Below are 27,862 nucleotides of genomic sequence, written 5' to 3'. Positions count from 1 at the left end.
GGACATAATTGTGCAGCCATTCCATATTCAGATTAGACAATGAGTCGTGGCCCTGCCTGAATTCACAAATATTCCACTACTTCTTAATATTAAATAGCTCGCTTATTTTTAGACCCTGTGAAAAGAGCTGAAGTGGAGGAGAGCAAGATTTGAAAGATTGTAAGAGGCAAGGCCATCTAACATGGGCATCTAAACACAAAGACAAGATAGAGTCATTTTTAACAACTCAGTGTTTAACACACTGGTTCATAACCCAATTCTTTCTCCTGCTTGGATAATTATCAGGTAAACCTATGTTCCATTATGTAAAAGCACAGCAAATTAGAGTATGTGTGCTGAAAGTGGGGTAATTAGTTGGTATACAGCAACATGGATATATTTTACATAATCTTGAAAACTTTTGCCCTCCGCTTTCATTTCAGCATGTTTAATCAAATCAGGTTATTGCACTCTGCACTTTCCATTCTTAGCCCTGCTACACATCATCAGTGCGGCTGAATTTTTGGACTATCAACCAGATCAACACTTCACTCGTGCCTTAAATAGCTTCAGCTAGACTTAAACGGATAATGTTATAATATCTGCGCACAGAGTTGAGCCTGACTACCGTGCATTATGCTATCTACACTGACCTGTGAAAGCAGACTTATGTAGATAAATGCAAATTTTCTCTGGCTACAGAGGAGGGCTCCTAATTTAGTGAGGCTGAGAGAATGTGGACCCTCCATACTGACATAAATTTCAGCAGTTTAACCTGAGGGAAGGTTTAGAGTGCAGCATGACTTCATTGTTGTCAATTGCAGTGTGGTTTATATAGGTTCGTGCACTGTTAAATATACCCAGCTGTGTTACCTTGAAAAAATCTTTGAAAACCATTGCCTTGAATTTATTGTCACTCTTAGCCTTACTCTTTTTTTTTATTCATTTGCACTCATACTGCCCTATAAAAAGGCAAAACACAGGTACCACACATTTTTCAAAATTGAGATACAACCAAAATCGGCTCTTTTAGACTATGTTCTGTCATGTGACCGACAGGTTTGGCTAAACTATCCTCAGATTCAAGGGAACGAATAGTGACTATTGCAGTAATTCCAAAATCCACTCTTAAACCAGGTAACTTCAAAGCAATTGCTCTCAGTTTCATTGTTGGCATAGTTACTGTAGTTTGCCTTTGTAGGCCAGCATAGCAAGGTATCATATTCGATTGTGGTTTTCTACTGGTTTTGCAATGGACAACAAGTGGCAATTCAAATGAGTCAGAACACTTGTTTTCTGTAAACTTTTGAGCAAAACAGTCAACTGAGTTTTGCATTCAATTCTTTTTTTTAAATGTGCTGTTCAATGGAGGCAGTGTTTGATGTACATTATGTTTGTAGAGCGTGTTATGTTGAGTCACAGTGGAGCATTGTGCATTTGGATACAACACATAATCCAACTATTATGTACTGTATATCTGTATTTAATATACTAAAGCGTTAGATTCTGGTGGGTGTAGGTGCGCTGGAGGCAGTATATGAATATACGAGTCAAAATTAGTTTTGCATGAGATTAGTACTTTTTTGTATAATTTAAACAGAGATATGGCTTGAGTCAGTACCTGTGCGCCACACTTCCTTTCTTAATGTCGGAGATGATGAGTGCATCTCCAGGCTTCCTACTGGAAGGAGCTGTAAAGAGAGAAGAGAACAATTAAACTTGTTTAATAAACCAATCTCACCCATTCTCTGTAGGCATCAGCACTTATTATTTAACTGGGAGTCATTCTTTGTAATTAAGAACTTACATTTAGGCTCTTTCGTCATTCACGAACAAGTACCACTTCAAGTATTAAAAATGTTTGTGAAAGCACCAACATACTTTAGAGGAACACTATTACTTTTCCAAGTAGCTAACAGCTTGTCAGCTGAAGGTTAGCAAATTCTGCAATTACTGATTGCGGTTGTAAGTCACAGGCCATTTGGTCCAAACACTCGTGAGCTGCCTTGCTGTCCTGATCAGGCTGGACCAGCTATATCAGCTAAGCACCAGCTTGGCCAGGTTGGGAGACCAGCTTAAAGCAGATATGACCAGCTTAAACCAACTAAGACCAGCAAAACATATCAGAAGCTATGATACCTAAAAATTCGGCTAGGTAGGCAGCTCTTTACGTTTTTAATCATTGTTAGAATGCACTACACTTTTTTAGCAGCCCAGCTTATCTGTTGATACACCAGTGGGGACAGATGTGAGGGCATAATCACATATGTCAAATCTGTTCCCCACACACCAGGAATATCTGGAGGTGTGACATCAAACTTCATTTTTAATTGCAGTCAGAGCTCATGATGATTCATCTTCGCTTGTTGCATCACATAAAGACTGGAAGGTCTTTCTCACTTTGAATGAGAAAAATAAACTCTTTTGCTAATACCTACTGTGCACTTTTTCCGCCTAATATGCCACCCAGCTGGTGTCACAGCTTCATCATAAATTTTGAAGCACTGTGCAGCCTGCAGGTGATGGGGAACTATCCTGTGCTGCCCTTTGGGGCTCTGTTCTTTAAACTCTATGAATTAAAATGCATAGTGTGTCCATTTCGTACAGAGGGACCTAGTGGTTTTCTTTGGTGGATTGTTACGGACAGAGTACATGATGATTTTAGGAAAATTGACTCTTTTTGTCAGGACAGGTTGGAAGATTTCTCCAGTTAATGTGATGGAATATTTTAAAGCCTGGTGGAAATAGAGAACTAAGCTGAAAATAATTACATACATTTAACAAATATTTCATTATAGTAGACAAGTCATTTTTAAATAGTATAGCACTTTTCACAATACACATTGCTTCAAAGCAGCTGTACAGAAAGTCATGGTGTAATTATAGTAGATGTTTTAACAGTGACAACCTTGGATCAAATATATTGGCTGGAAAAATGTCAAACTATGCAAAAGCTCTTCATTTAGCTAATATGTCCTGAATGAGACCCGAATTAGAGCCATTTTCTCTGCCCAAAGTGTAGAGCAAGCCAGAGCATTTTGGTAGTACATAGACAAAATTAAATAGAGGACAATTTAATTGAGAAAGGTCTAAGATTAAATCAAGACACTACAGGCTACCACACTAGCTTCAGTCTAAAAATGGAGGAAAGGAATTGCTTTAGGACTGTCAAAAGGAGGGAGCCATATTTGAACAAGCTACCCGAATACAAACTTTTAAAGTGTTAGCAATACAGGTGCTAGAAACTGGTTCATGTACCTGACAATTCAATCTCCTAATGTTGGGTTCTCTAACCAGGAAATAATCATGTTTCCTGCTAATCAGAATGTGTCCGCTGATCAGAAGGGCATCTCACCACAAGCTGCAGTACAGAGCGGTGTGATGTCACCTTCAGAAGCCGCATTTCAAAGCACTTCCATACCAGGCTGCTGTGATGAATTTTGCAGCAAGTGTCCAGATCAAACCACCCTCTCTCTGACACACACAAAATCTAAGAATTTTACACAACTACATATAAAAAAAAAAGAGCATTCTTCAATTTCATAGTAATGGTCTGGACACCAAACAACAAGATGATTCTGATTATGTTTTTCTGAAGATCTTGTTCATCTGAAAAGGGCTTAAGTTAAACTGTCAATTCCAATTGAATAACAACTGTCAACAAATTCTCAGAGATATCTGGCACCGATTGGAACTTGATACTTACAAAGGGTACACTGTATTTTTGGACATATACCATGATCCTACTATGGGTTTCAGGACATATAACATCATACTACTACGAGTTTTGGGACATGAACCATGATCCTACATGGCTTTTGGGACATATACCATGATCTTACCATGGTTTATTGAACATGTACAATGATCCTAACATGTTTTTTGGGACATATACCATATCCTAACATGTTTTTTTTGGGACCTGTACCATGATCCTACCATGGAGTTTGGGTCATCTACCAAGATTCTACAATGTTATTTATTTATTTTTTTACATGTACTATGATCATACCTGGTTTTTGGGACATATACCAAGATTCTACCATGGTTTATTGAACATGTACCATGATCCTACTATGTTTTTGGGACATATACTAACATCCTATTTATTTATTGTAAGGGGGTTCAGTGGAAAGGAGGAGGCGAGAACCGGCTTAATAATATAAATAATAATTTAATGAACAACTTAAACACAACACACAACCAAAAACACACAACTAAAAACACACAGCACAGCTGCCTGCAATTCTCTCTCTCTCGAACTGTCGTCCCCGGCCGCCTTTATCCCTCGCGCGCCCCATCAGGCTGATTGGGGACCGGGTGTGTCTCATTCCAGCCCAGCCCTGCCCTCCTCGGCTCTACATTTATTATTTGTGCTTTATAAATAAAAAAAGAAAGAAAGAAATCCTACCATGGTTTTTGGGACATATACCAAGATTCTACCATGGTTTTTTGAACAAATACCATGATCTTACCTGGTTTTGGGGACATATCCCATGATCCTACCGTGGTTTTGGGGGCATACCAACATCCTACCATGGTTTTTGGGACATATACCATGATCCAAACTTTTTTTTTTAGACATATACCATGATCCTACCATGGTTTATTGAACATGTACCATGATCCTAACATGTTTTTTGGGACATATACCATGATCCTAACATGTTTTTTGGCACATATACCATGATCCTACCATGGTTTTTGGGACATATTACATGATCCTACCATAGGTTTGGGAAGTATACCAACACCTTACCATGGTTTATTGAACATGTACCATGATCCTAACATGTTTTTTGGGACATATACCATGATCCTAACATGTTTTTTTGGGACCTATACCATAATCCTACCATGGAGTTTGGGTCATATACCAAGATTCTACCATGGTTTATTGAACATGTACCATGATCATACCTGGTTTTTGGGACATATACCAAGATTCTACCATGGTTTATTGAACATGTACCATGATCTTCCCTGGTTTTGGGGACATATCCCATGATCCTACCGTGGTTTTGGGGACATACCATCATCCATTCATGGTTTTTGGGACATGTACCATAATCCTACCATGTTTTTTGGGACACATACCATGATACTATCTGTACCATAGAAATGTACAATAGAAATACCATGGTGTTCTTGGGAGTACCTTGGAGTTCCATATAAATACTATAGAACATGTACAAGGTGCAGCAGTAATGGAAGAAACAGTAAAAAAAAAAAAAAAAAAAAAATTCAGTATAAAAAAAAAAATAAAAAAAACTTTTTGATAGAGTTTATGTACTCTTGAACACTGATGCATATTAACCAGAACAGGCTAAAAAAAATATTGTTTTTCAGCATGATTCGAGCTAATGAAGCAAAATGTTGGATAAATTGTTGTCAGATTGTATTGCTTCTTTCAAATATGTAATTGAAACAATATACTGACAAACAGAGTTAAAAATTTCGTTTTTTTCCCATTCAAGTAGATAGGAACTAAATTTGTATGCCAGTTAACTACATAGAAAATAGCTGCCCAGGAGATGGCTGCAGAGTGAACTGACATGCCTTAAAGTGCCACAAAAAACCCTGGTTACAATATGCCCGACAACACCTTGACATGCCTCACAGCTTCTGGCACACTGTAATCTGGAGTGATGAGACCAAAATAGAGCTTTATGGTCACAACCATAAGCGCTATGTTTGGAGAGGGGTCAACAAGTATTGTGCTCCTTGAAACAACCACACTATCTTTTTCCAGAGCAGCCTGTATTTCTCCTGAGGTTACCTGTGGGTTTTTCTTTGTACCCGAACAATTCTTCTGGCAGTTGTGGCTGAAATCTTTCTTGGTCTACCTGATCTTGGCTTAGTATCAAGAGAACCCCGAATTTTCCACTTCTTAATAAGTGATTGAACAGTACTGACTGGCATTTTCAAGGCTTTGGATATCTTTTTATATCCTTTTCCATCTTTATAAAGTTCCATTACCTTGTTACGCAGGTCTTTTGACAGTTCTTTTCTGCTCCCCATGGCTCAGTATCTAGCCTGCTCAGTGCATCCACGTGAGTGCTAACAAACTCATTGACTATTTATACACAGACACTAATTGCAATTTAAAAAGCCACAGGTGTGGGAAATTAACCTTTAATTGACATTTGAACGTGTGTGTCACCTTGTGTGTCTGTAACAAGGCCAAACATTCAAGGGTATGTAAACTTTTGATCAGGGCCATTTGGGTGATTTCTGTTATCATTATGATTTTAAAAAGGAGCCAAAAACTATGTGATAATAAATGGCTTCATATGATCACTATCCTTAAATAAAAGACCTGTCATATTTTCAAAATAAATGCCAAAATTTCCCAATTTCTGCCAGGGTATGCAAACTTTTGAGCACAACTGTAAATACAGCCATGCAATACCAGATGTATTCTAACAAATTCACTGTTCTTCCTTTTTCTTCATAGAATGGAATGTAAGGAGTCTCTCTCTACTGTTGTGGCATGGTAGCTTAGAGCTTACTGGTTTGTGGCTGCTGTTGGTAAGCCGATTTGTCAAAGTCCCCCCCTTTCGCTTGCACTGCTATTTGGCCTAACCATGATAAATAGTGTGGCTTACTCGCAGCCCCTGCACCTGCCTCTGCTCATACTGGGCATTTCAAATGGTCTGGGGCCAGGTGAATGACAATCTTCAAAAGGCGTGACACAAGCTAAGCGTTTAATTGGAGCAATACAACTGCAGAAAGTAAACTTATGTAATTGTGTGCTGTTTGATCAATTTTGTATTTTATTTTATTTTTTACAGTAAACCAATTTCTACAAACCATAGAGATGTCGAAGTGTGCTCTATTTTGCCTGGAGGACAATAAAACTATAATTTTTAAAGATTTGACGAGCCATATCTACGGATTCGAAAATCTTAGTGACTTAGGGGGTAGGCTCTTTTGACTTGGGTCAGTAAGCAACCTCCCAGCAACCAACCAGAACACCTTAGAATCCACCCAGAACACCCTAGCAAACGCATAGTAACATGATTAAAACCACTCAGAACACCTTAGCAACCGCACTGCAGTGGCTTGGCAACAACTAACACCACCCTAAGAATTAAAAACAATTATTTTATGACATTCTGCCCAACTTTCGTCTCGGTATTGATGTTATACCTTCTATCTCACAGTAATTTTTCTAATTCAATAATAAAAAAAATTCTTTACAAATTATATAAGTAGCATAACAATTTGAGCGAAAATTTGATCAGTGACCTAGAAATAGTGCAGAATCTTAAATATTTCTTCATCATTATGTATAAAATCAAGGTTTAAATGAGATTTTGAAACCCTGATTTTCAATGTGGTCTCAGACTTTTGGACTCCACTGTATAAATATCTACTATATATTAAATTTCATTTTCCAGTCCACAATGAGCTGCCACCAGGAGAATAAGACAAGGAAATCTTGTAAGGAGAGGTAAACAAGACATCTATAAAGATGTCCCTGTATGGCTTTATTAGTACCTGTGAAATACGGGCCACACAGAGGCACAAAGCAGAAAGCCATTAAACTCCTTAGGAAGGCCACAAGAGCTCGGCAAAGCCCATATATATAAATCTAAACATGAACAGGACAGCCTATTTCAACACCTCTCACTCTCTCTCATCCCAAGTCATAAAAGTTGACTTTCTCAAACACCCTAATGGCTCTGAGTAAGCCGCAGGTATAATTGAACAGACTTCATCTGCATATTACATATTACCTATTGGAATAAAGAAGGTCCACTATAATAAGGTAGCCTTTCTTAAAAAAAAAAACAAAAAACAAACTTCTCCTCCTGCACAAAGCCTTCATTTCTTAAAAACAAGAGCTCCACCCATTCAATGCCAAATTTAGGATCTCTGAAGAGCATTAAGAGGATAGTTAACCCAAAAATAAAAATTCTGCCATCATTTACTTACACTCATGTCTTAAGACCCATAAGACTTCTTTTTATCTGTCGAACACAAAAGGAGTTATTTATAGCAGAATGTCCAAGCTGCTCTTTTCCATACAATTAATGGCAGATTTTCAGTGAATAATGACTTAAATTTCAATCTGTTCCTCAAACAAAGCCATGATATGACTTGGCTTAAGACGACTAGGAATAGAGTGCATGAGTTGCATAAACTACTTTTATGATGTTTTATAATAATTATAATTATTTTATTTTTTATAATTTTATTTATTTATCACACATTATACATTTGCACATATACAGTGAAATTCTTTTTTTCACATATCCCAGCTAAGCTTGGGTCTGAGTGCAGGGTCAGCCATGATACGGCGCCCCTGGAGCAGATAGAGTCAAGGGCCTTGCTCAAGGGCCCAACAGTGGCATCTTGGCGGTGCTGGGGCTTGAACCCCCCAACCCAAAGCCTTAATCGCTGAGCCACCACTGACAGCTCAGACATTCTGCTAATTATTTCCTTGGTGTTCCACAGAAGAAAGAAACCCATACATGTTTTGAACAACATAAGGGTGATTATAGAATTGTCACTTATGGGTAAATTATCCCTTCAAGGAATATCATAGAATTTTTGAAATCAGTAAAATGGGAACAAGAGGGATTTTTGAGTGAATTTTTTTAATGATCTGAGAAAGCAGCTACTGTGGTATTTTAGTACAGGGCACAATAGTCCGGCTGATTCATTAATAAAGTTCAGACAGCTGTAAAACCCACAAAATGCTTTAGTTTGCTATAATCTTTGGACTGTGCAAATCTGCATGGCAGATCCAGTGAGAAATTGCTCCAAATTAGCCAGGACACAACTTGTGCAACAGCAATGTAATAAATACTTTAATTTAGAAAGTGTGGAGGATGACGGGCAGAAATAGCTTTGGAGGTAAACAACTCCAGAGCTTCAGAGAGAAGCAATTACTGTTGGGTTGTTGCATGTAGCCCACCATTGTGTGAGGACTTGACAACGGGCTAGAAAATAAAAGCCAAAAGTTCATAATGTATCATAATGCTTTAATGGCGAAAACAGTTGATGTCACAAAGCTGAGCTGGGATGAGGTGATGAATCACTCTGGTCTGACGATGCGGGCGGGCATTGATGAAGCAGCTGGCAAAAGCTTCAAGCGTTTGGAGCGTAGGGTTTATGAATGGAGCTCCACAGAGCTCTGACTGCAGGCACAAAACAGATTGCATTTGCAGGCAAATTTGTCTCTAACAACCATTCCCAAAAAGTCAGGTGATGGTAAACAAATGATAAAACGGGTGAGAAGACACAAGTGTGTTCAAGGGATATAGTGGGAATAGTCTGGTTTTTAGTTTCATGAAAAAGAGCTTAGTTTAAGAACTTTTGGGAGTCAGGGGCTTAAGAAGTGTCTAGTTTTTAAGGACAGGTTTCAAGTATATTTTATTATGTTTATGCTTGAAACAAGAAAAAAAAATAAAAAATACTTGCCAATAGGGACAAGAAAAATGAACTTCAAGACATATTCTCTAAATACAAATCTTAATATCTTATTCAATGTTGCTTCAAGTAAAACTACTTCTTTCCCCTTTATCTTCATCCTCCTTCCTATTCTTCCTCCTTACTCTTCCTCCTCTTCTTCCTCCTTCCTCTTCCTAATCATCTTCCCCTCTTCTTCTTCTTTTATCTTGCTCCTCTTCTCCTTCCACTTCATCCATTTTATTTTCCTTCTTTCTCTTCCTCATTATCTTCCTCCTCACATTTACTAATCGATTTCCTCTTCCTCATCATCTTCTATTTTCCTCTTCTTCCTCCTTTCCCTTTCTCCTCTTCTTCCTTTTATCCTCCCTCCTCCTCCCCCTCTTCTTTATGCTTCCTTTCCATCCTTTCTCTTCCTCTGCTTTCTTTTCGTCTCCCTCCTCTTCTTTTCCATCTTCCTCTTTTTCTTTTCCCCTTTTTCCTTCTTTTCCTTTACCTTTTCTTCTTCCTCTTACTCCTCTTCTTGTTCACTATGTTCTTCAATTAATTCATCACAAAAGTTTTAATGTGCAGACTCAGCCTTAAGGCTTAAAAATCTCACCTTTAGCTGTTATAATTTGGCATTGAAAATCTGACAGACAGTGATGACGTAATTGCAATATTTGCATACTGATTTGTGATTGGTCTTATTTTAAAGATGATGAGGTATTTTTACTTGAAAACAAGACACAAAAAAAAAAAGATTGAAAACATAATTTTTTGCAGTGTGATAGCTGTAGTTGAAACAGGACAAAAGTAGGTCTATTACAGGAATTAAAACTAGGAAAGGTACTTTTAATGCTACAATATTTAGTATGGAGTTACAGAAAAGATAAATGACTAAAAAGATCAGCAATTGCTCATCATTACTTTAAAATGCTCCCACAATGCACCTTCCTCCAAAAACGCAGATACTGTGATCTACAGTGTGTGTCTAGCAATTAAAATACAATCATAATGAATGATAGATAATATATACTTAGGTTTTTCTTTATGAAGAACTTAAAAGAATGTACGAAATAAGAATAAACCCTCAAAAAGTTTTACAGATTTTTCCAAAAGCAACAGCAATATGACTTACTCATTAACTACTGTGACATTTCTATTAAGCAAGTATTTTTAGAACTGAAAAAAAGGTTAAACATAATAAATATTTTTATCTCAGTGATTTTGTGATGCTTTTTTCTGACTTTGTGGTCATTTCAAATGCTAAATATGCACAACCGACTGCAATTAAAACATCAAAGGGAAAGTGGGAAATTCTAAGGGGACATGGTTATATAACAACATCTCGTGTACGGTGTAATTACTCAGTGTCTTCCCTCTGAAAACGCATTGTGATTTATGACAGAATAGCAGATAGGTTTGTTTACAAAGACAGATAAACAGATAGTTTGTTTACATTTGAAATTTGACACAGAGTTTGAATCGACCGCAGTGCGAAAACTGTAATACTTAGCGAAGACATAACACACTACTCCAGAACAGTGTGTGATGGTCTGTACTGAGTTTGGTGAATGAACTGTAGGTTGAAAGTTCTAGGAGGAGTTGGTCTTGTTTTGGAGATTTTAGAAAAACTCTAATCAGCATAAAGTATAGAACTATTTTCCAAATGCCATCATTAAGTATAGTGTTCTAATTCTTTAGATCAGTGTAACATCACAGCATGAGTGAAGTCCACTTTGAGAACAAACTGAGATCTGCATGCTTCACTTTAGAATAAATTCAGACCTTGAGCTAGAGAGTACTTACAGCTGATGGTGATGCCCAGCTCCACACCTGGCTTCTTTGGTAGCTTCACATGGAAGGTTCCACTGCTTGGGATGACCGACTCTGGGTAAGAAAGGGACAAGAGGTTTAAGGGGCCGATTTTAGAAGCAAGCTTGTCCAGATCAACATTTTCTAATTTTATGAACACAAGAATTATGGAACACTTGAAGTGCCTTGGAGAGCTGTTATAGTTCATGCAACAAAGTAATTGACTTTCTTTCAGGCAGCAATAAACAATGACTATGTTTTTGACAGAGGCGTATTAAGCCACATTGAGAAGAAATCTCCATAAAAATGTCCTCCGCTGGGCAAGTATCAAACTGTTTGAACAAAGAACCTGCACTGCACTCCAATGACCAGCAATTACACATAAAGCCCGCAGCTCTCAGAATAACCATTCAATAATTCAAGCAATCTCCTTTCTCCACAACCAACAAAAGAGTCTCTCAAAACAACCACCTGACATGAAGGATGAAGAATATTTTAAGTGTCAAAACACTCTCAAGTCATTCTTCTTCCAATAGAGATGCGCCAGAAGCCAAATACCTTATTCAGGTACGGAAATTACTTCAAAAAGAACAACGAATTCTACTGAATAACTGAATTTTTTTTTTTAATAAAAATCTGTTAGACTGATTATTAAACAAGCACAGGGATAGAGCAATATTTTAAATAAACATATCTAAAATGAAAACACAATGGTGAGTCTGTGAAGCCAATATGACTAAACTGTATACTTTGTGAATGAAAATGCACAGTGTTATTTCAAGTTCAAATCGATTTATTGTACATTCCCAAATCAGAGCTTGTCAAGAGTAACACTGAATAAGATACTATGTCATATATATTTTTCACTTTTTGAAATGTTTATATTAATGTATAAAACCTTCCGAGTGAGATATACGATAACATGCCTCAGTGTCTCACTCGCTCCTTAAGCAGGCTGAAAACATGCCTTCATTATTTTAACATGAATTTTACATCCATGTATTAAACATTTTGAATCTACTTGTCTAGAAAGTCTGCTTGATTAAAATGATATTGCCTCTGATAAAAACAAACAAACAAACACTTGTCATTTCAGCGCAAATAGATAATTATCAAGATATATTTAGAATATATTTTTGTTTATTTCTAATTCAAACAGAATCTTTTTGTATTATATTTGTAGCTTTTTTTGTTTGTTTGTTTGACAATATAGAGGATGAGGCAGAGCAATCCACAGTTGACAACACAATCAGCTTTATCTTGTAAGAAAAAAGAATAAAAATAATGTAATTAAATATAATAATAATAATAATAATAATAAATACTTTTATATAAATGGAATAGTCACATTTAAAATGGGCTTTTCATTAAGTTTTGACCCACTTCCAGTTTAAGGCCCGCCCACATCCGGATATATCCGAATACAGATACATATTTAGATCATTTTGCCATTGCAACAGATAAAAACACAGATACAGATAACAGTTTCGCTGCACACCCCTACCTTCCAAGCAAACGTTGTCACTCTGTAATGGCACACTTTATTGGGTTGTAAAGAAAACTGTCATTCAATCATTAAGGTGGAGTCTACCTTAACGTAGAACATGTTCTTCATGATATGAAGTTCTTTTTTTTTTTTTTTTTGTAGTTAGGAACACTACATAAGTTTAAAAGATTTCAAAAACAAAAGACAAAAAAAAAAAAAAAACTACATTAAACACAACACTTAGATGACAAGCTAATTACAGTGTGTCCTCAAGGACTGCAGGCTATCGGCGAGGCGTGTACTGTGATTACACTGCCAAAGCACAACACGAAATGGAAAAATGAGAGTGTGTGCTGTCGTTTTTTAGACAAAAGTGAATAAACGTTATGTTGAGCCTCAACATATCACTATCTGGCCAGAAATGGTAGCTATTAAATCATGGGCCACTTGTCTTGTAGTGTGAATCATTTATATACGTCAAACAAGCACCAGATGGTTTGGCTCTCAGAATAATGGGATAACTTTTTTAAAAAACCATAACAACCCTAGGACAAAAGCAGAATGTGGCCAGATGGATCTTTCCTCCCCAAATGTGTCTTAGAATTGATGAATATGTCTGTGTGCCTACCTGCTACATCAAACTCAATCTCCAGTGTGACTTTGCTGGTGATGCTGGAGTCCCTCAGCAGCTGATTGGTCTCCTCCAGCGTGCTGTCCTCTGTAGGGATTCCGTTTATTGACAGGATGCGGTCGCCAATCTGCAGGATGCCACACCTGTGCACAGAGAGCTGATCTAGCAAACACAATTCCATTTAAACTGGCCAAGTAAAGGCACAGAGTGTTTTTTTTTTTTTTTTTATAAATTAGACTGATTGCAGAGGAGACGAAGAGGTGGTGATGTCGAGCATAAACCAGCCACCCCTGTGCCAGCCTCTTATATTATGCCAGCTGGCACTGTTAAATGGATGCCAAAAACACAAACATTCACTAGGCTTCCACTTCAAGGTCAGAGTAAAAAAAAAAAATTAAGCAGCAGAGGAAACAAAATACCTTTACTGAATTCCAAAACAGCAAAACAGAAGCAATAGTCTACTGTCATGTTACAGCATGGTTCTGATCTATTGGTGTCCTCATCAGGCTTCTTAGCATAGTTAATCATCAACTTCCCTGGTCAACCAGCTTCAAGAGAAAGACCATGTTGGTCAACAAGTCTCTGCAGTCAGGTTTGCAAGGAACATCATGAATATGCTTGTCCACCATCAAGAACAGCAAGGTCAATATCTTACTAGTGTCAGCTTCAGAAAGCATTCAGTCTACAAAAAAAAAAAAAAAAAAAAAAAAAAAAAAAAAATACTACAAAAATGGCATGCACTTATCTGATTGGCCGGCATTATGCATTAAAGCACAACAGTACCCGCCCATTTTTTAACCGTCTTGGTACCGGAAGTGTTTACCAATTTATTTTTTAAAGCAGTTTCATAAATACTTCATCAAAGAGTTCTAAACCATGAAGCAAACAAACCGACTCTGAGGTGAATCACAACATTACAAACTTTGATTTTAAGCAAAAAAGTATTTCAAAATCTGACAAAGGTTCAAGAATGTGTACTTAACATCTTTCATGAGGGCATGAACTACAATCCCATGAAAGCATTGTGAATGACATAATGCAATTCAACTATATGGAAAAATGTAAAACTATTGATTTTCAGTTGCTGATTACAAGTATAGAAAATATATATTTTAATTTTATTGCAAAATATTCAGATATTAAAGCAATATCACACAAGCAAGAGTGCTATATGTCCAGCTATCAGTGCCAACAGCCACAGGTAACCTCAGCTGTGCTGCTAAGATGAACAATACAGCACAATTGTGAGTGTGACATTGCTTTTATACAACAGTTCAACGAACAAGTAAATAAGTAGGGAAAAAATAAGGACTGTCCAGAAAAATAATCTTGTGTGTGGAACTACTTTCTTAAACCATAAGATCTACCTGTGCTAGTTCGAAAGATGTGCCTGAGCTTCCATTACCAACTCGAAACCACACTTTAGAACTCATAATGCGACAACTTGGGCTGTTTCTAACAAGTTATTGGAGAAACGAGGACATGTGTGTGAGAGAGATAGATTGAGAGTGAGTGAGAGAGAGAGAGAGAGAGAGAGAGAGAGAGAGGTTTAAACAACCTTTATTAATAACATCAAACCCATTCCAAGCATTTTAGATCCCCATATAAAACAAATGAACCATAATAATGACATATCAAATATAATTTTAAAATAAGAAAGTTACTCTAACTTTTTCAGTATTCTTTGTTGTCAAGTTGTCAAATCTCCAACCAATTCGCAATAAGCAAATTCAGTTCTCAATCTCTTTGCAATTAATCCCCTCAACATAGTCTCTAGATCTACTCCAGATGTCCCCAATTCCTTATTTCTCTTGGTTTTCCAGATTGCTAGTTTAGCTGTACCCAAAACATAATTCAGCAGGCAAAGTATTGTCTTTTTTTAAACATATTGTCCTCCTATAAAAATACTTTCAGAAAATTCTTCCTCGAGACCCTCAAACCACCTTGTCGATAGTCTGAAAAGCTCTTCTAATCATGTGTATTCTAAAAACAAACGTTCCACTGTCTCCTCCTGTCCACAAAACCTACACTCCTCCCTTACTGCTGGATTGAGGCAAGCCACATATCTGTTTGTCGCTAGTACCATGTGAATTAGCCTCCATTGTAGATCTGCAGTTCACTTCTCTACTGGAGGCTTATACAGGGATCTCTACTGATCTCTCAGTGGGAAGTCTAGTCTAAACTGTGTTGTCCACTTTAATATTTTCTGTTTTCTTTTTGCATATGATGAATCACTTTCACACAAAAACAGTACAGAGCCTTTTTTGGAACTTCATCAAATGTCCATGGCCCGAAAGCCCCAATGTTCTCTCCTGAATAATATTCCTCCATGTTGTCTTCTTCCAAATTTAATTTAGGTGTGATCCACAAGTTTGGACGAGCATCGTTTATCTGCTCATTCAAGATTCTCCCCTCTATCACTTCCTGAAAATGACCAGGTAAGGCTAAATGGGCTAAGGCTAAAGACTTCTCAAAATCTCGATGCTAGTCTTGAGGACTGCAGTCCAGTTATGTCCATAATCTCCTCTACAGGCCTCCAGTGTTCCTTATATCTCTTAACTTTGTGCAGACACTCCTTAACATATTGGTTTGCACACCAACAGTATTCCATGCATCACTGGGTTGTGAAACAGAGGTTCCTCCAACATCCAATGTGTAGGAACTTAAAAATCTCCTCATCTCCAGGAGTTTGGGGAGGACATGGAGAATGACTTTTGGTCAGCCTCAAAGAGGTTCTGGCAAACCGTAAGACGGCTCAGGCATGGAAAGCAGGGATTTGTCCAGACTGTTGTTGGCTGGGGTGGGGAACTGTTGAACTCGTCTGGCGATAAAAGTCCTCATCCATGCTTGTAACAGGGAGCAGTAATATGGGGCACTCTCGATCAGTTCAAAATGTTGAAGTTTTATCCAAAAAAGCTATGAATCATAATTTAATCTCCCCACTCTTTGCAATATCACACTTGCTGTCTTAGTCCATGTTAAATCATTTCTAAAAAAAAAAAAAAAAGTCTCTGGACTGCTTGAAGCCGAAAAGCTTGAATTCTACTCCTTATATTCACTAGTCCCTACCCTCTCTCATGGGTAGGCAAGAAGAGCTTTGCAGGATGAATTCAGTGTTGCCCATTCCAAAAAAAGTATATCAGTCTTTTTTGTATATTTGTGACCATGTCGTCCGAAGGCTCGATTACAATCAGTCTGTGTCACAAAGTGGAGGCCACTAAGTTATTTGTAACCATAACCTTCCCCTTGTAAGATAATTGTGATAACAGCCATTTCTACTTAGACAGTCGGGCAATAACCTTCTGCAGCACATCCTCCCAATTCTTTTCCTGAAACTTAGGACTACCTAAAACACCCCTAAAACTTTAAAACCATTTCTGCCCCATTTTAATTCCCCAGTAAATGTGGAAGCCCTTCAACTGACCACTGGCCAACTGCATATCCTACACGTTTTCCCCAATGTACTTTTGCTGAAAATGCCGGTGTGGGTATACTCACAAGCCCCCGGCTTGGTGCTTCGATCTTGGAGTTTAGCCCAGTAGATGAGAGGGTTGCTTCATTGCGACTTTGTGTTGCAGGGGGAAAAGCTCTGACTGTGGTCTGTGCTTATGCACTGAACCCTAGGAGGGGCCCTGGTAGGGGTGCCAGCTGAGGAATCCATAGTTCTGCTGAGTGACTTCAATGCCCATGTTGGCAACGATGGAGATACCTGGAGGGGAGTGATTGGGAGGAATGGCCTGCCTGTTCTGAACCAGAGTGGTGTTCTGTTATTGGACTTCTGTGCTAGACATGGATTGGCCATAACAAACACCATGTTTGAACATAAGGTTGTTCATAAGTGTACTTGGTACCAGAGCCCCTTAGGCCAAAGGTCAATGATCGACTTTATTGTCATATCATCAGACCTGTGGCCGTATGTTCTAGACACTTGGGTGAAGAGAGGACCTGAGCTGTCAACCAATCACCACCTGGTATTGAGCTGGATCATATGGCAAGGGAAACTGCCAGATAGACCTGGCAAACCCAAATGGATTGTTAGGGTGAACTGGGAACTTTTGATGGAGACCCCTATCAAGAAGATTTTTTAATCACCACCTCCGGAGGAGCTTCTCCCACATCCTGGAGAAGACTAGAGACATGGAGTCCGAGTGGACCCTGTTTAAGGCCTCCATCGCAGAGGCAGCTGCTGTTAGCTGTGGCTGGAAGGTTGTTGGTGCCTGTCAGGGTGGCAATCATAGAACTCGCAGGTGGACACCTGCAGTGAAGGAAGCCATCAGGCTGAAGGAGGCTTTTTTGGATTGGTTAGCCTGCAGAACTCTGGACTCAGCTGACGGGTACCGGCAAGCCAGAAGGACAGCAGAGGCAGTGGAAGCAAAAACCCGGGTGTGGGAGGAGTTTGGGAAGGACATGGAGAATGACTTTTGGTCAGCCTCAAAGAGGTTCTGGCAAACCGTAAGACGGCTCAGGCATGGAAAGCAGGGATTTGTCCAGACTGTTGTTGGCTGGGGTGGGGAACTGTTGAACTCGTCTGGTGATATAGTCGAGTGGTGGAAGGAACACTTTGAGGAACTCCTAAACCCGACTAACACGCACTCTGTGGAGGAGGCAGGGACGGAGGACTTAGGGGGGCACCCATTTCCCTGGCAGAGGTCACTAACATAGTCAAAGAGCTCCGAAGTGGCAAGGTGCCAGGGGTGGATGAGATTTGCCCTGAAATGCTGAAGGCCCTGGATGTTGTTGGGCTGTCATGGCTGACATGCCTTTTTAGCATTGTGTGGATGTCTGGGGTGGTACCTAGGGATTGGCAGACAGGTGTGGTGGTTCCCATTTTTAAAAAGGGGGACCAGAGGGTGTGTTCCAACTATCGAGGGATCACACTTCTCAGCCCAACCTGGGAAACCTTATGCCAGGGTGCTGGAGAGGAGACTCCAGATGATTTTTGAACCTCAGATTGAGGAGGAACAAAGAGGATTATGTCCTGGTCGTGGAACAGTGGATCAGCCCTTTACCTTAGCGCAGTTCCTAGAGGGGGCGTGGGAGTTTGCTCATCCAGTTTACATGTGTTTTGTGGACTTGGAGAAGGCATACCCATGGGATGTCTTGTAGGGGATGCTGCGAGAGTATGGGGTACTAGGGCTGCTAGTGCATGCCATTCAGTCCCTGTATTACCTTTGCGAGAGCTGTGTCCGCATCCTCAGCATTAAGTCAAGCTTGTTCACAGTGAGTGTTGGACTCCGACAGGGCTGTCCCTTGTCACCGATCCTGTTTGTGATATTCATGGATAGGATCTCAAGGCACAGCCGAGGTGTGGAGTGTGTCCAGTTTGTGGGTCTCAGGATTGCATCCCTGCTATTTACAGATGATTTGGTCCGGTTGGCATCATTATGATGTGACCTCCAGCGTGCACTTGGGAGGTTTGTGGCTGAGTGTGAAGCGGTTGGGATGAGGGTCAGCACCTCCAAGTCTGAGACCATGGTTCTCTGCCGGAAAAGGGTGGATTGCTCTCTTCAGGTAGGGAGGGAGCAGCTGTCCCAAGTGGAATAGTTCAAGTATCTCGGGATCTTGTTCATGAGTGAGGGAAAGTTGGAGCTTGTGATTGACAGACGGATCAGTGCAGCATCTGCAGTAATGCGGTCGCTGTTCCAGACCATGGTGGGGAAGAAGGAGCTGAGCCTGAAGGCAAAGCTCTCAATTTACCAGTTGGTGTACGTTCCAACCCTCACCTATGTTCATGAGCTTTGGGTAGTGACCAAAAGAATAAAATCGCAAATACAAGTGGCCGAAATGAGCTTTCTTCATAGGGTGTCAGGGCTCACCTTAAAGGATAGGATACGAAGCTCTAACGTCCGAGAGCCAGTTGAGGTGGTACAGGCATCTGATTAGGATGCCTCCTGGATGCCTTCATGCGGAGGTGTTTCGGGCATGTCCAACTGGGAGGAGGCCTAGGGGAAGACCCAGAACATGCTGGATGATTATATCTCTCGGCTGGCCTGGGAACGCCTCAGGATCCCCCAGGATGAGTTGGAGGATGTGGCTGGGAAAAAGGACGTATGGGCTACTTTGCTTAGTCTGCTGCCACAGCGACCCGGTCCTGGATGGGATGTGATACTTAACCTCCCTCCTACCTTTGCCGTTACAGAAACATCACTATATAACAGTTTCACCCAAGATACAAAATATTTCTCCAAATCCAAAGGCATGTAAGCTGTTAAAAAGATACCCATGATCTACCTTGTCCAAGGCTTTTTCTTGATCTATTGATAAAAACCCCAGACTTTCATTGTCAAATCAACAATATCTCTTAACAGAAAAAGGTTGTCCATGTTAGTACAGGTACACAATATGCCTGATCCTTATATATAATAGTATCTAAATAACATTTGAATCTGTTTGCTAAACACTTTGCCAAAATTTTGCATTCAGTGCACAAAAAAGAGATCGGTCTCCAATTACTAAGAATTGGAGAATTCTAGTTTCAAAACATTCTTTCGTCACCTCATAAAAGTGTGGTCCTATAAAGTTCCAGAAATGATGATAAAACGAAACCGTTAATCCATCAATCACAGGTGATTTCCCCACTAAGAGCTGTTTAACTGCTACTGTAAATTAATTCATACTAATATCTTGATCAAGAGTCTTTTTTGTTCAGATTGTAACTGTGAAAGTTCTTGAAAAAGATCTGCAGTACTCTCAGTCTCACAGTGTTCAGCTCCAAAAAGTTTGGAATAAAAGCTGACTGTCAGCTTTCTCATTTCCTCTGGATTTTTTGTAATTGTTCCATTAGGGCATCCCAAATGAAGCATAGGCTTGTTCTGAACCAAACTTCTTTCCAATTTAAACAAATAAACACTTGTAGCATCCACTTCCTTGATTGAATATATTTTGGACCTTATTAAAAGCACCTTTAACTTGCAAAAAACTGTTTAAGTTCTAGCCTTTTTTTATTTAGCTCAGCACTTTTTTTAAACCCTTCTTCATTGACTATCAACACTTTTCCTGAACTGTATCATTAACTTTAGATTACATTTAAGAAACATAATTTTGACAAAACATTTTAATTTGCATTTTTCAGACTTCCCACCATTGACTTTTTGTTTCATAATTATTCTTTTATAACCTCCATTCTTCCCACAACCATGCAAATCTCTCACAAAAATATTTGTCATTCAACAACTTTGCATTAAAATGCCAATAGTAATGTGTCTTTACAGAAGTTGTTTTGTTTATGTCAATAGTTACCATATGGTGATTAGAAAAAAACATATGGAAGAATGGCAGCATTCATTACTCTATTATTAAAACTCCTACTTAAATATATCCTATCTAATCTGGCACCCCTAACTATATTATCACTCACTTTTAACCAAGTACATTGTCTTATCCCGTTATTTCTGCTTCTCCAAACATCATTCAAGTCACTCTCTTGAATTATACTGGAAAGCATCAGACCCGACTGAAAATGAGGTTCCACTCCATTTCTACCAATTTTGAAATCTTCTGTACAATTCCAGTCTCCAGTCATAACTACACATATATCATCATCAATTTGGGGAATAGAGTTCTAAATTTTTTAAAAACAGTGCAACCCGCTCTGATCCAATATTTGGCACATACACATTTATAAACAAAAACTTTATACCTTCCACTTCAGCCTTAACCATTAGTGTCCTCCCTGTCTCTACCTCTTCCACTTTTAAAATATCAACAGTCAATCTTTCTGAGAATAAATCTGAAACACCAGCACTCACATTTGGACCATAACTAAGAACATACTTCCCCTCCCACCATATACCCCATTCTACCTCATTAGATCTGTCAGAATGTGTTTCTTGTAACATTACTATATCAATATTCCTAACTTTCATAAACTATGTTAACACTGCTCTATTATTCTGATCTCTTGCTGCATTTATATTTAACAAATCTATTCTTATAAGCTCCATATAAAAAAGAAAGATATAAAAAAAGAACATAAGTTGTAAGGAAAGAGAAGGCACCCAGTGCAACTGACCCATTTTACTTACTTATTTGAAGATAAACACTTACACTTCCTTAATTTAGTTAGTATCTTTTTTAAATGGAACCTCTTTTTCTCATTCAGATCAAGTCCAACATTACATTGCAATCTTGTTTCAGATACTACAAATTTATCCACATTAGGAAAACAATCTTTAACATCTACAGTTTTGCCAACATTTAACCTAAAACATCATTGATCACTTGGAGAGTATAAAACGACCCTACTTCAGCCTGAGAACCGATTACAGAGACACCTGATATCTGTGAATATGTATCTCCCTCATTTCTGCCTCACTGTCATAATCCAGTATCTCAGCTAGTAGTATTTCTGATTTAGCAAATAAGTTAACGTTATTCATTGCATTACTATCAGTACGCTTTATTTCAACACTAAACTGATCTCCTTCAACAATATTCTATACCTCAGTAGTCTTGCCTACATTTTTTGTCTCATTATTTTGCTCATCAACTTAATTTGCATTCTCATGTACTCCAGTCATGGCCTGTCTTACTATATTAATGAAAATTCATACATTTAGCCGCTCTTACACATCTGCACTGCTCTTAAATGTTAGTTAGGAATGCCACGAACACAAGCGGACTGATACAAACAGTAATGCATCCCGGTGCTGATGGTGTGAATTATCAGCACTCTTGGAATGCCTCTTGTACAATCAGATTAGAGGACTGGAACTAACAGATGTATAAAAACAAACATGTATGTAATTTCAGAGTGTACGGAGACTGACTTGACTGCATCGTTCCCAGCACATCATTCAAGTGGGTGCTCGCTGCTGAGCTCTTTTGGTACACTTTGTTGGCTGTGATTCTCTGTTTGGTGGACAATTGCACTTAAGTAACATGGGTAGTGTAGTTCTTAACCAGGAATTCCACCATAAACATGATTTTTGTTTAAAAAAAGAATACAGTTATATATTCAATAGGAGCATATACCATTGATAAACAGAAGTAAGAGTGCACAGGTTTTTATCAGTCTGACATAAAAACCTGGTTGTGTTTACAAGGTACTTTGGATGCAACACATATCTTTTAAGGATAAAATATAGTAGCTGACTTTGATGTTTGCAAGGCTGCATGCCATCAAATCTTTGACAGATATTCAGAGATTTGTTTAAGGAATTTGGTAGCTAGTAAACCAGATAACCTTGAACACACCTGCATATATCCACTTTGCTTTCAGAGTTATATCCAATTTTATATTACTAACTGTAACTAACTGCATTTAATGTCAGCCAGATGGTCACTTCCTATCTAAATGGGCAGTTTTTGGACAAAATAAGTAGCAAAACCAACTATCACCAATCACCAATATTAAAAGGTTTACGTCCATCACTGCAAATAAAATTTCAATTGGCAGGAAAAAGTCATACCCGTTGTTCAGGTCAGTAATTGCAGTAAAGTTGGGACATAAATCCTTGATGTGCAAGTTCATTTGTATGGGAGCTAAAACACCCATGCTTAGGTAATTATAGTTAAGTGCCTTGCTCGATCACATAACAGCACACTCAATCAAAGCACATGCAGACTTGAGTTCAGATCTTCATGGCCAAGTAGTTAAATATCATGTTTGATTATCACATTATCTCATGGATGAAGTATATCATGGACGAGTTGTGAGTGGAGACTGATGTAATAACTGTGGGGTTTGGGATATGTTCACATAATCAAAATTAGATTTGAGATTAAATATTAAATATTCCCAAAAGGAGCTTCACACTTCTGTGATAACATAAACAATTAAGTCATGAGAGCTCAGATCTAGGGGAACCCAGAATATTAAAAACTCAGAGTGTTAACTAGGTCAAATGAAGTACTGGGGATTAATATACATCATGGTTCTATGGTCTCACCGCTCTGCTGGGCTGTCGGGGTCTATGTAAGCAATGAGCGGCGGTGAGGACAGGGTTTCAGTGGCAAAGACCCCTCCCTGGAGCTGGATTCCAAAGCCCATAATGGAGTCGCTAATGAGGGTCACCTCTGTTGTTTCTGTATGGACCACCTGACCAGCCAGTCCAACAGTGCTGGAAGCCAGAGACACTGAAGAGATGAAAGACAGAGGAGAACACAGTCATACAAAGTGTAATGCATGTGGTATACAAGAATGAACAGCCCATCTATGACCAGAACAATGCAAATCTTGGTACTGCATACGCACAATGACAACATAATTTTGTCAGTCTTGTGTTGTTTCCAATCAATACATTTTTTTTCTTCTGTAAAACACAAAAGGAGATATTTTGGAAAACTATTAATTTAAACGTTTCGTAGCTTTTCTGTGTGCATCTCCGAGCACCATCCTAGAGCTTCTAAAAGACTAAAAGGTTGTCTGCAATGTGAGTCTTTGCTAAGGCTAAGATGGATTTGTGCCCTCACTGCATTTAAGAATCAAATATGTGGTGCAAGTATCTTTGGCCAAGCTAGATATTCCTAGAAATAAGAAAAAAACACTTTGATATAGAGGTTCATATCAGTTTGCAGGGCTTTGGGAATTTCCTCCAACAGATTCAGTTGGAATTATGCATTTTTTAAAACTTACATTTATGTTTTTTTTTTTTTATATGGCAAATTATTTAAGTGACTTACAGTACATTCAAGGTATAGTTTTTATCAATATGTGTTTACCTTGGCAATCGAAACCCATGATATTGAGGTTGCTAGGGTCATGCTAACAGAAGCATCTAAAACTGTCCTATGTCAAAATTCTGCTCTTAAAAGACAATATTATGAATACCTAAAATGTTTTATAAAATTTATGTTCAGTTATGTTTAGCTTATTTCTACTGTATTTCTATGAAAAACACTGTAATAGCCTGTGTTGTCTGATCTACCCATTTGTTTGTACCACACTGATTGAGAGTGTTTCTACCAGCTCACCAACAAAACAGGACACAAGCATAATCAATTTGATTTATGCACTGTGCTGTGCTCCATTTACAATTGTCTATATCAATAAAGTCACTTGGGATCTATCTCAATTGAAAAGCCACAATGGTAGCAATAACTGGACCACAACAAGAACCAATTTTCCTTGCCCACAGTTTGTCAACACAACTTCCAGAGATGTTTGATCACACTGTGTACACCTCCAAAGAGACAGCAGTAAACCCACTCAGACATATCAGGGCCCGTCACACTCCTGATTGACCAGGCTTAATCCACCATCACAAGCGAAAGAGAGCAAACACAGAAGCTGGCCAATTCTAAAAGGTGTTCTCTCTCTAAAATCCCCACAGACGCATTCTCCATCCATTGCAGCCTGAGCTGGTGTGCTGGTCTGGGCTGGTTTAAGATGGTCTTGCTGGTCTCCCAGCCTGGCCAAGCTGGTGCTTGCTGGTTTACTGGTGATAACTGGTTAAAGATGGTGTAACTGGTCTCCTAGCCTGGACAAGCTGGTCTTCAACTGGTCTAGTTTGGTCTTCCAGCCTGGTCAATCTGGTGCTCAGCTAGTTTGGCCCAGTTTAAACTAGCCTAAGCTGGTTTGCTGGTGTTAGCTGGTTTAAAATAGTCTAGCTAGTCTAAAGTCAAGGCCAGGCTAGTCTTCACCTGGTCTAGCCTGTCTCCCAACTTGGTCAAGCTGTTCTAGCTGGTCTCCCAACCTAGCCAAGCCGGTGCTCAGTTGGTTTGCTGGTCTTACCTGGTTTAAGATGGTCGAGTTGGTCTCCTAGCCTGGCTAAGATGGTCTTCAGTTGGTCTAGCTGGTCTCTTTGCTGGTCTAGCTGGCATTCCAGCCTGGCGAAGCTGGTCTCCCAGCCTGGCCAAAACTGGTGCTAAGCTAGTTTAGATGGATGGCCCACTAAAAAGTTCTCAAAACCACTATAAAACCAGGCCAACCATATTAGGCAGGTTTAAGCTGTTTTTATCAGCAGGGTCCTCAAAGCTCATGTGGAAATCTGCCTCTGGGTTATCGACCGGCACCAAACCAAGCCTGCTGCTTTCATAAAGAGCCTCTTATACTCCTGGGATCACTCTACTGTAACTTTAGAGTGAGTATGTCTTAGATTGATGGCCCTGCTTATGGGCTGGATTTACCGCACCAGACACATTTATTGTTTTAAATGCGGTGACCTTTCCTTTTATTGGGAGTGAGGGATGAGAAAGAGAGGTTAAAGTGATGCAGAGGAGGATAGGATGCCTTTTTGTGTGTGAAAAGGACACTGAAATGTTTTCAGGGACAACGGGAACTGGTCTGCAGTGCACATCCATCAACATTTGTTTGGGGCATCTTCTTGTAGCCCTGGAAGTGATTCTGACTGGTCTTTTTGCAAATTGGTCAGACTGTCTAGGGGCTGAAGATTATAAATTGACCCGACAGGGCTTTGTGCTTTGGAGCCTTTGCTCAGTCTCGCTTTGTGAGGCGATTTGGTAAAGTGGAGACTTCCGCTTCTGGTAGACTTCAAAGGCTCTGACAGACAAGGAAGCACCTGAGGGGTCTTCCTTTACAGATCTCACAGAATCGCCAGCCAACTGCCTCTCTTTCTTGTTCTCTTTCTCCTGCAAGAAATGTTCAATTCTGCTTCCCACAGACCAATGAGTCAGCGTAAACCTGAAATCCTCAGAATGTGTCAGAAGAGTTTTGAAACAGCTTAAACCAGCCTCAGGTGGTTTGCTGGTCTTATCTGGTTTAAGTTGGTCTTTCAGTCTGACCAGCTGACAAGTGCCCAAAAAACATTTAAAAACAGCCAACCGGACCACCTGACACTAGGACACCAGAAAACCAGTCTAGTTTTTTAAGCATTTTTTCTTGATGATTCTAGTAACATTTGGAAACTGATCTCTAATCTTTTAAGGCCTATGACTCAAATCAACATCCCCCTACGCAACTGACACTCTAGAATGTCAGTTGTATTAAGAGGTGTGTTGAAGCTTGATACAAGACTTTTAAATGGGAAAAATGGGTCATAATCTTTTAAGATGTGCTGTAAGCCTGATCTGTGCCTTGCAGAACATACATGTGACCTTCAGGTCCTCAATGCCATCCTTTAATGTTGCTATATTTTCATCTAGCAAAACTCATTAGCACCTCAACTGACAACCGAATAGAAATTAAGTGTAGACTCTGGGCATTACCCAACAATAAAATTATGCTAATGCTCTCCCAGTAAGGACATATGCTGCTAGTTTGGTCACAGTACATTATGTGCTGAAAGGTTTGTTCCGGACTACAGAGACACAGATGGGAAATGTTAAAATTAGCATGACACTAGCCGCAACAGGGGTAAGCAAGGTTTAGAAAAGACATCAGTGAAAGTGTTTTAGTTTATCCCCAGAAGGTGAGAGGGAGAAAAGAAACATTCATGAATGTGTGTCGGTTTATGGGGTGTGTGGACAAGACAGATAGTTTGCCCTCACCTTCACTGCTTCATTTGATCTTGCAGCTGTCTGGTAATGTTGTGTATTATTTCACAATGTGTCCGGATAGGTCACATCAAATAGATGGCATCACATACCTGAGTATCTGTACTTTTTTACTAAGTACTAGTGATAAATTGATACATCGGTCAGGCTTATTAGTTTTGGGTAAATCACACCTTAATTTATGTACTTAATATTTAATTTATTTAATTTATTATTAAATAATAATATTTATTTAAAATAATAATATTTGTTTAATTATTTATATATAACCATTAACTTTTTGTTCTTTATTACCAACTTTTTACTTGAATAATTAGTTGGAATAACTTCAAAATGTAACATTTTAAGATTATAAAAAACAACTTGTAATAATAAACATATTTTATTTTATTTTTGTCTACAAATTCAAATGTAATAAAGTGCTCAATAGTAAATACGTTTTTGCTATGATATCAAAATTGGTATCGAGAAATGTCACTGATTTTGTTATTGACTCCTGAAATTTTGGTTATCGTAACTACCCTAACATCCAGACTTGTCATTGTTGTCTGATGGGTGACTTTGTGGCATGTATCTCCTTTTGCCCTCCCTCGCTCCAATTTCTCTCTCTTTAAAATGTGTTGAATCACGTCCAGGACCTTTATTTTGTCTCTGTGAGTCAGTGAAAGTGCTTGCCTCAGGAGGGACTGCCACATCTTATGCAGGGAGATGTCGGTCATGCAAAGACTGGAAATGATGAATCAGCAGTGCTGCATGCAGCAGACCCATCTTCACTCATTTCCCTTCTACTCTTTAGCTTGTCAGAAAATATCTTTGGCAAATGGCCTCTTTGATATAACCGCCACTGCCTCCCCTCTTGCTGTGCTGAGGTCTCCAGACACTAATAGTGAGATACTATGCAAATTGGGTTCATGTACAGCACCAAAGTGTTAAAAGCTTCTTATTTTGGCCAATGAAGCAAAGATTGTAGCATTCAAGTTGCAAACTTATGGGGCTGCTGTGCCAGCCAACCAACTGTCAATGGAATGCTAATGGAGACTTCGCTCCAGGTATTTTAGACCTCTTTGCAAGTAAATATTGTTGCAGGACAAACTGGCATGTCAGCTGTGTTTGCCTGTTAATTTAAGAATACTGGGCATCATGAGATATTTCAC

At 39.0% G+C, this 27,862-nt stretch overlaps 1 protein-coding gene across 7 annotated transcripts in view; it reads right to left on the bottom strand.

Moving 5' to 3' along the window:
* Positions 1 to 27,862, bottom strand: part of LOC127434957 (glutamate receptor-interacting protein 1-like) — a 388,121-nt gene that overhangs the window by 28,827 nt on the left and 331,432 nt on the right. For all 7 annotated transcript variants that reach the window (XM_051688013.1, XM_051688014.1, XM_051688009.1 and 4 more), the window contains 4 exons: positions 23,204 to 23,390; positions 13,311 to 13,456; positions 11,191 to 11,271; positions 1,601 to 1,670 (listed from right to left, as the gene is read on the bottom strand). In XM_051688013.1, coding sequence (XP_051543973.1) covers positions 1,601 to 1,670; positions 11,191 to 11,271; positions 13,311 to 13,456; positions 23,204 to 23,390 — 484 coding nt within the window. The remainder of the gene's footprint in view (positions 1 to 1,600; positions 1,671 to 11,190; positions 11,272 to 13,310; positions 13,457 to 23,203; positions 23,391 to 27,862) is intronic.

This window comes from Myxocyprinus asiaticus, chromosome 45, assembly GCF_019703515.2.
Source record: "Myxocyprinus asiaticus isolate MX2 ecotype Aquarium Trade chromosome 45, UBuf_Myxa_2, whole genome shotgun sequence".
Lineage (NCBI taxonomy): Eukaryota > Metazoa > Chordata > Actinopteri > Cypriniformes > Catostomidae > Myxocyprinus > Myxocyprinus asiaticus.
Note: the sequence above shows the minus strand (reverse complement) of the source record. Positions and strands in the feature narration are given on the sequence as shown.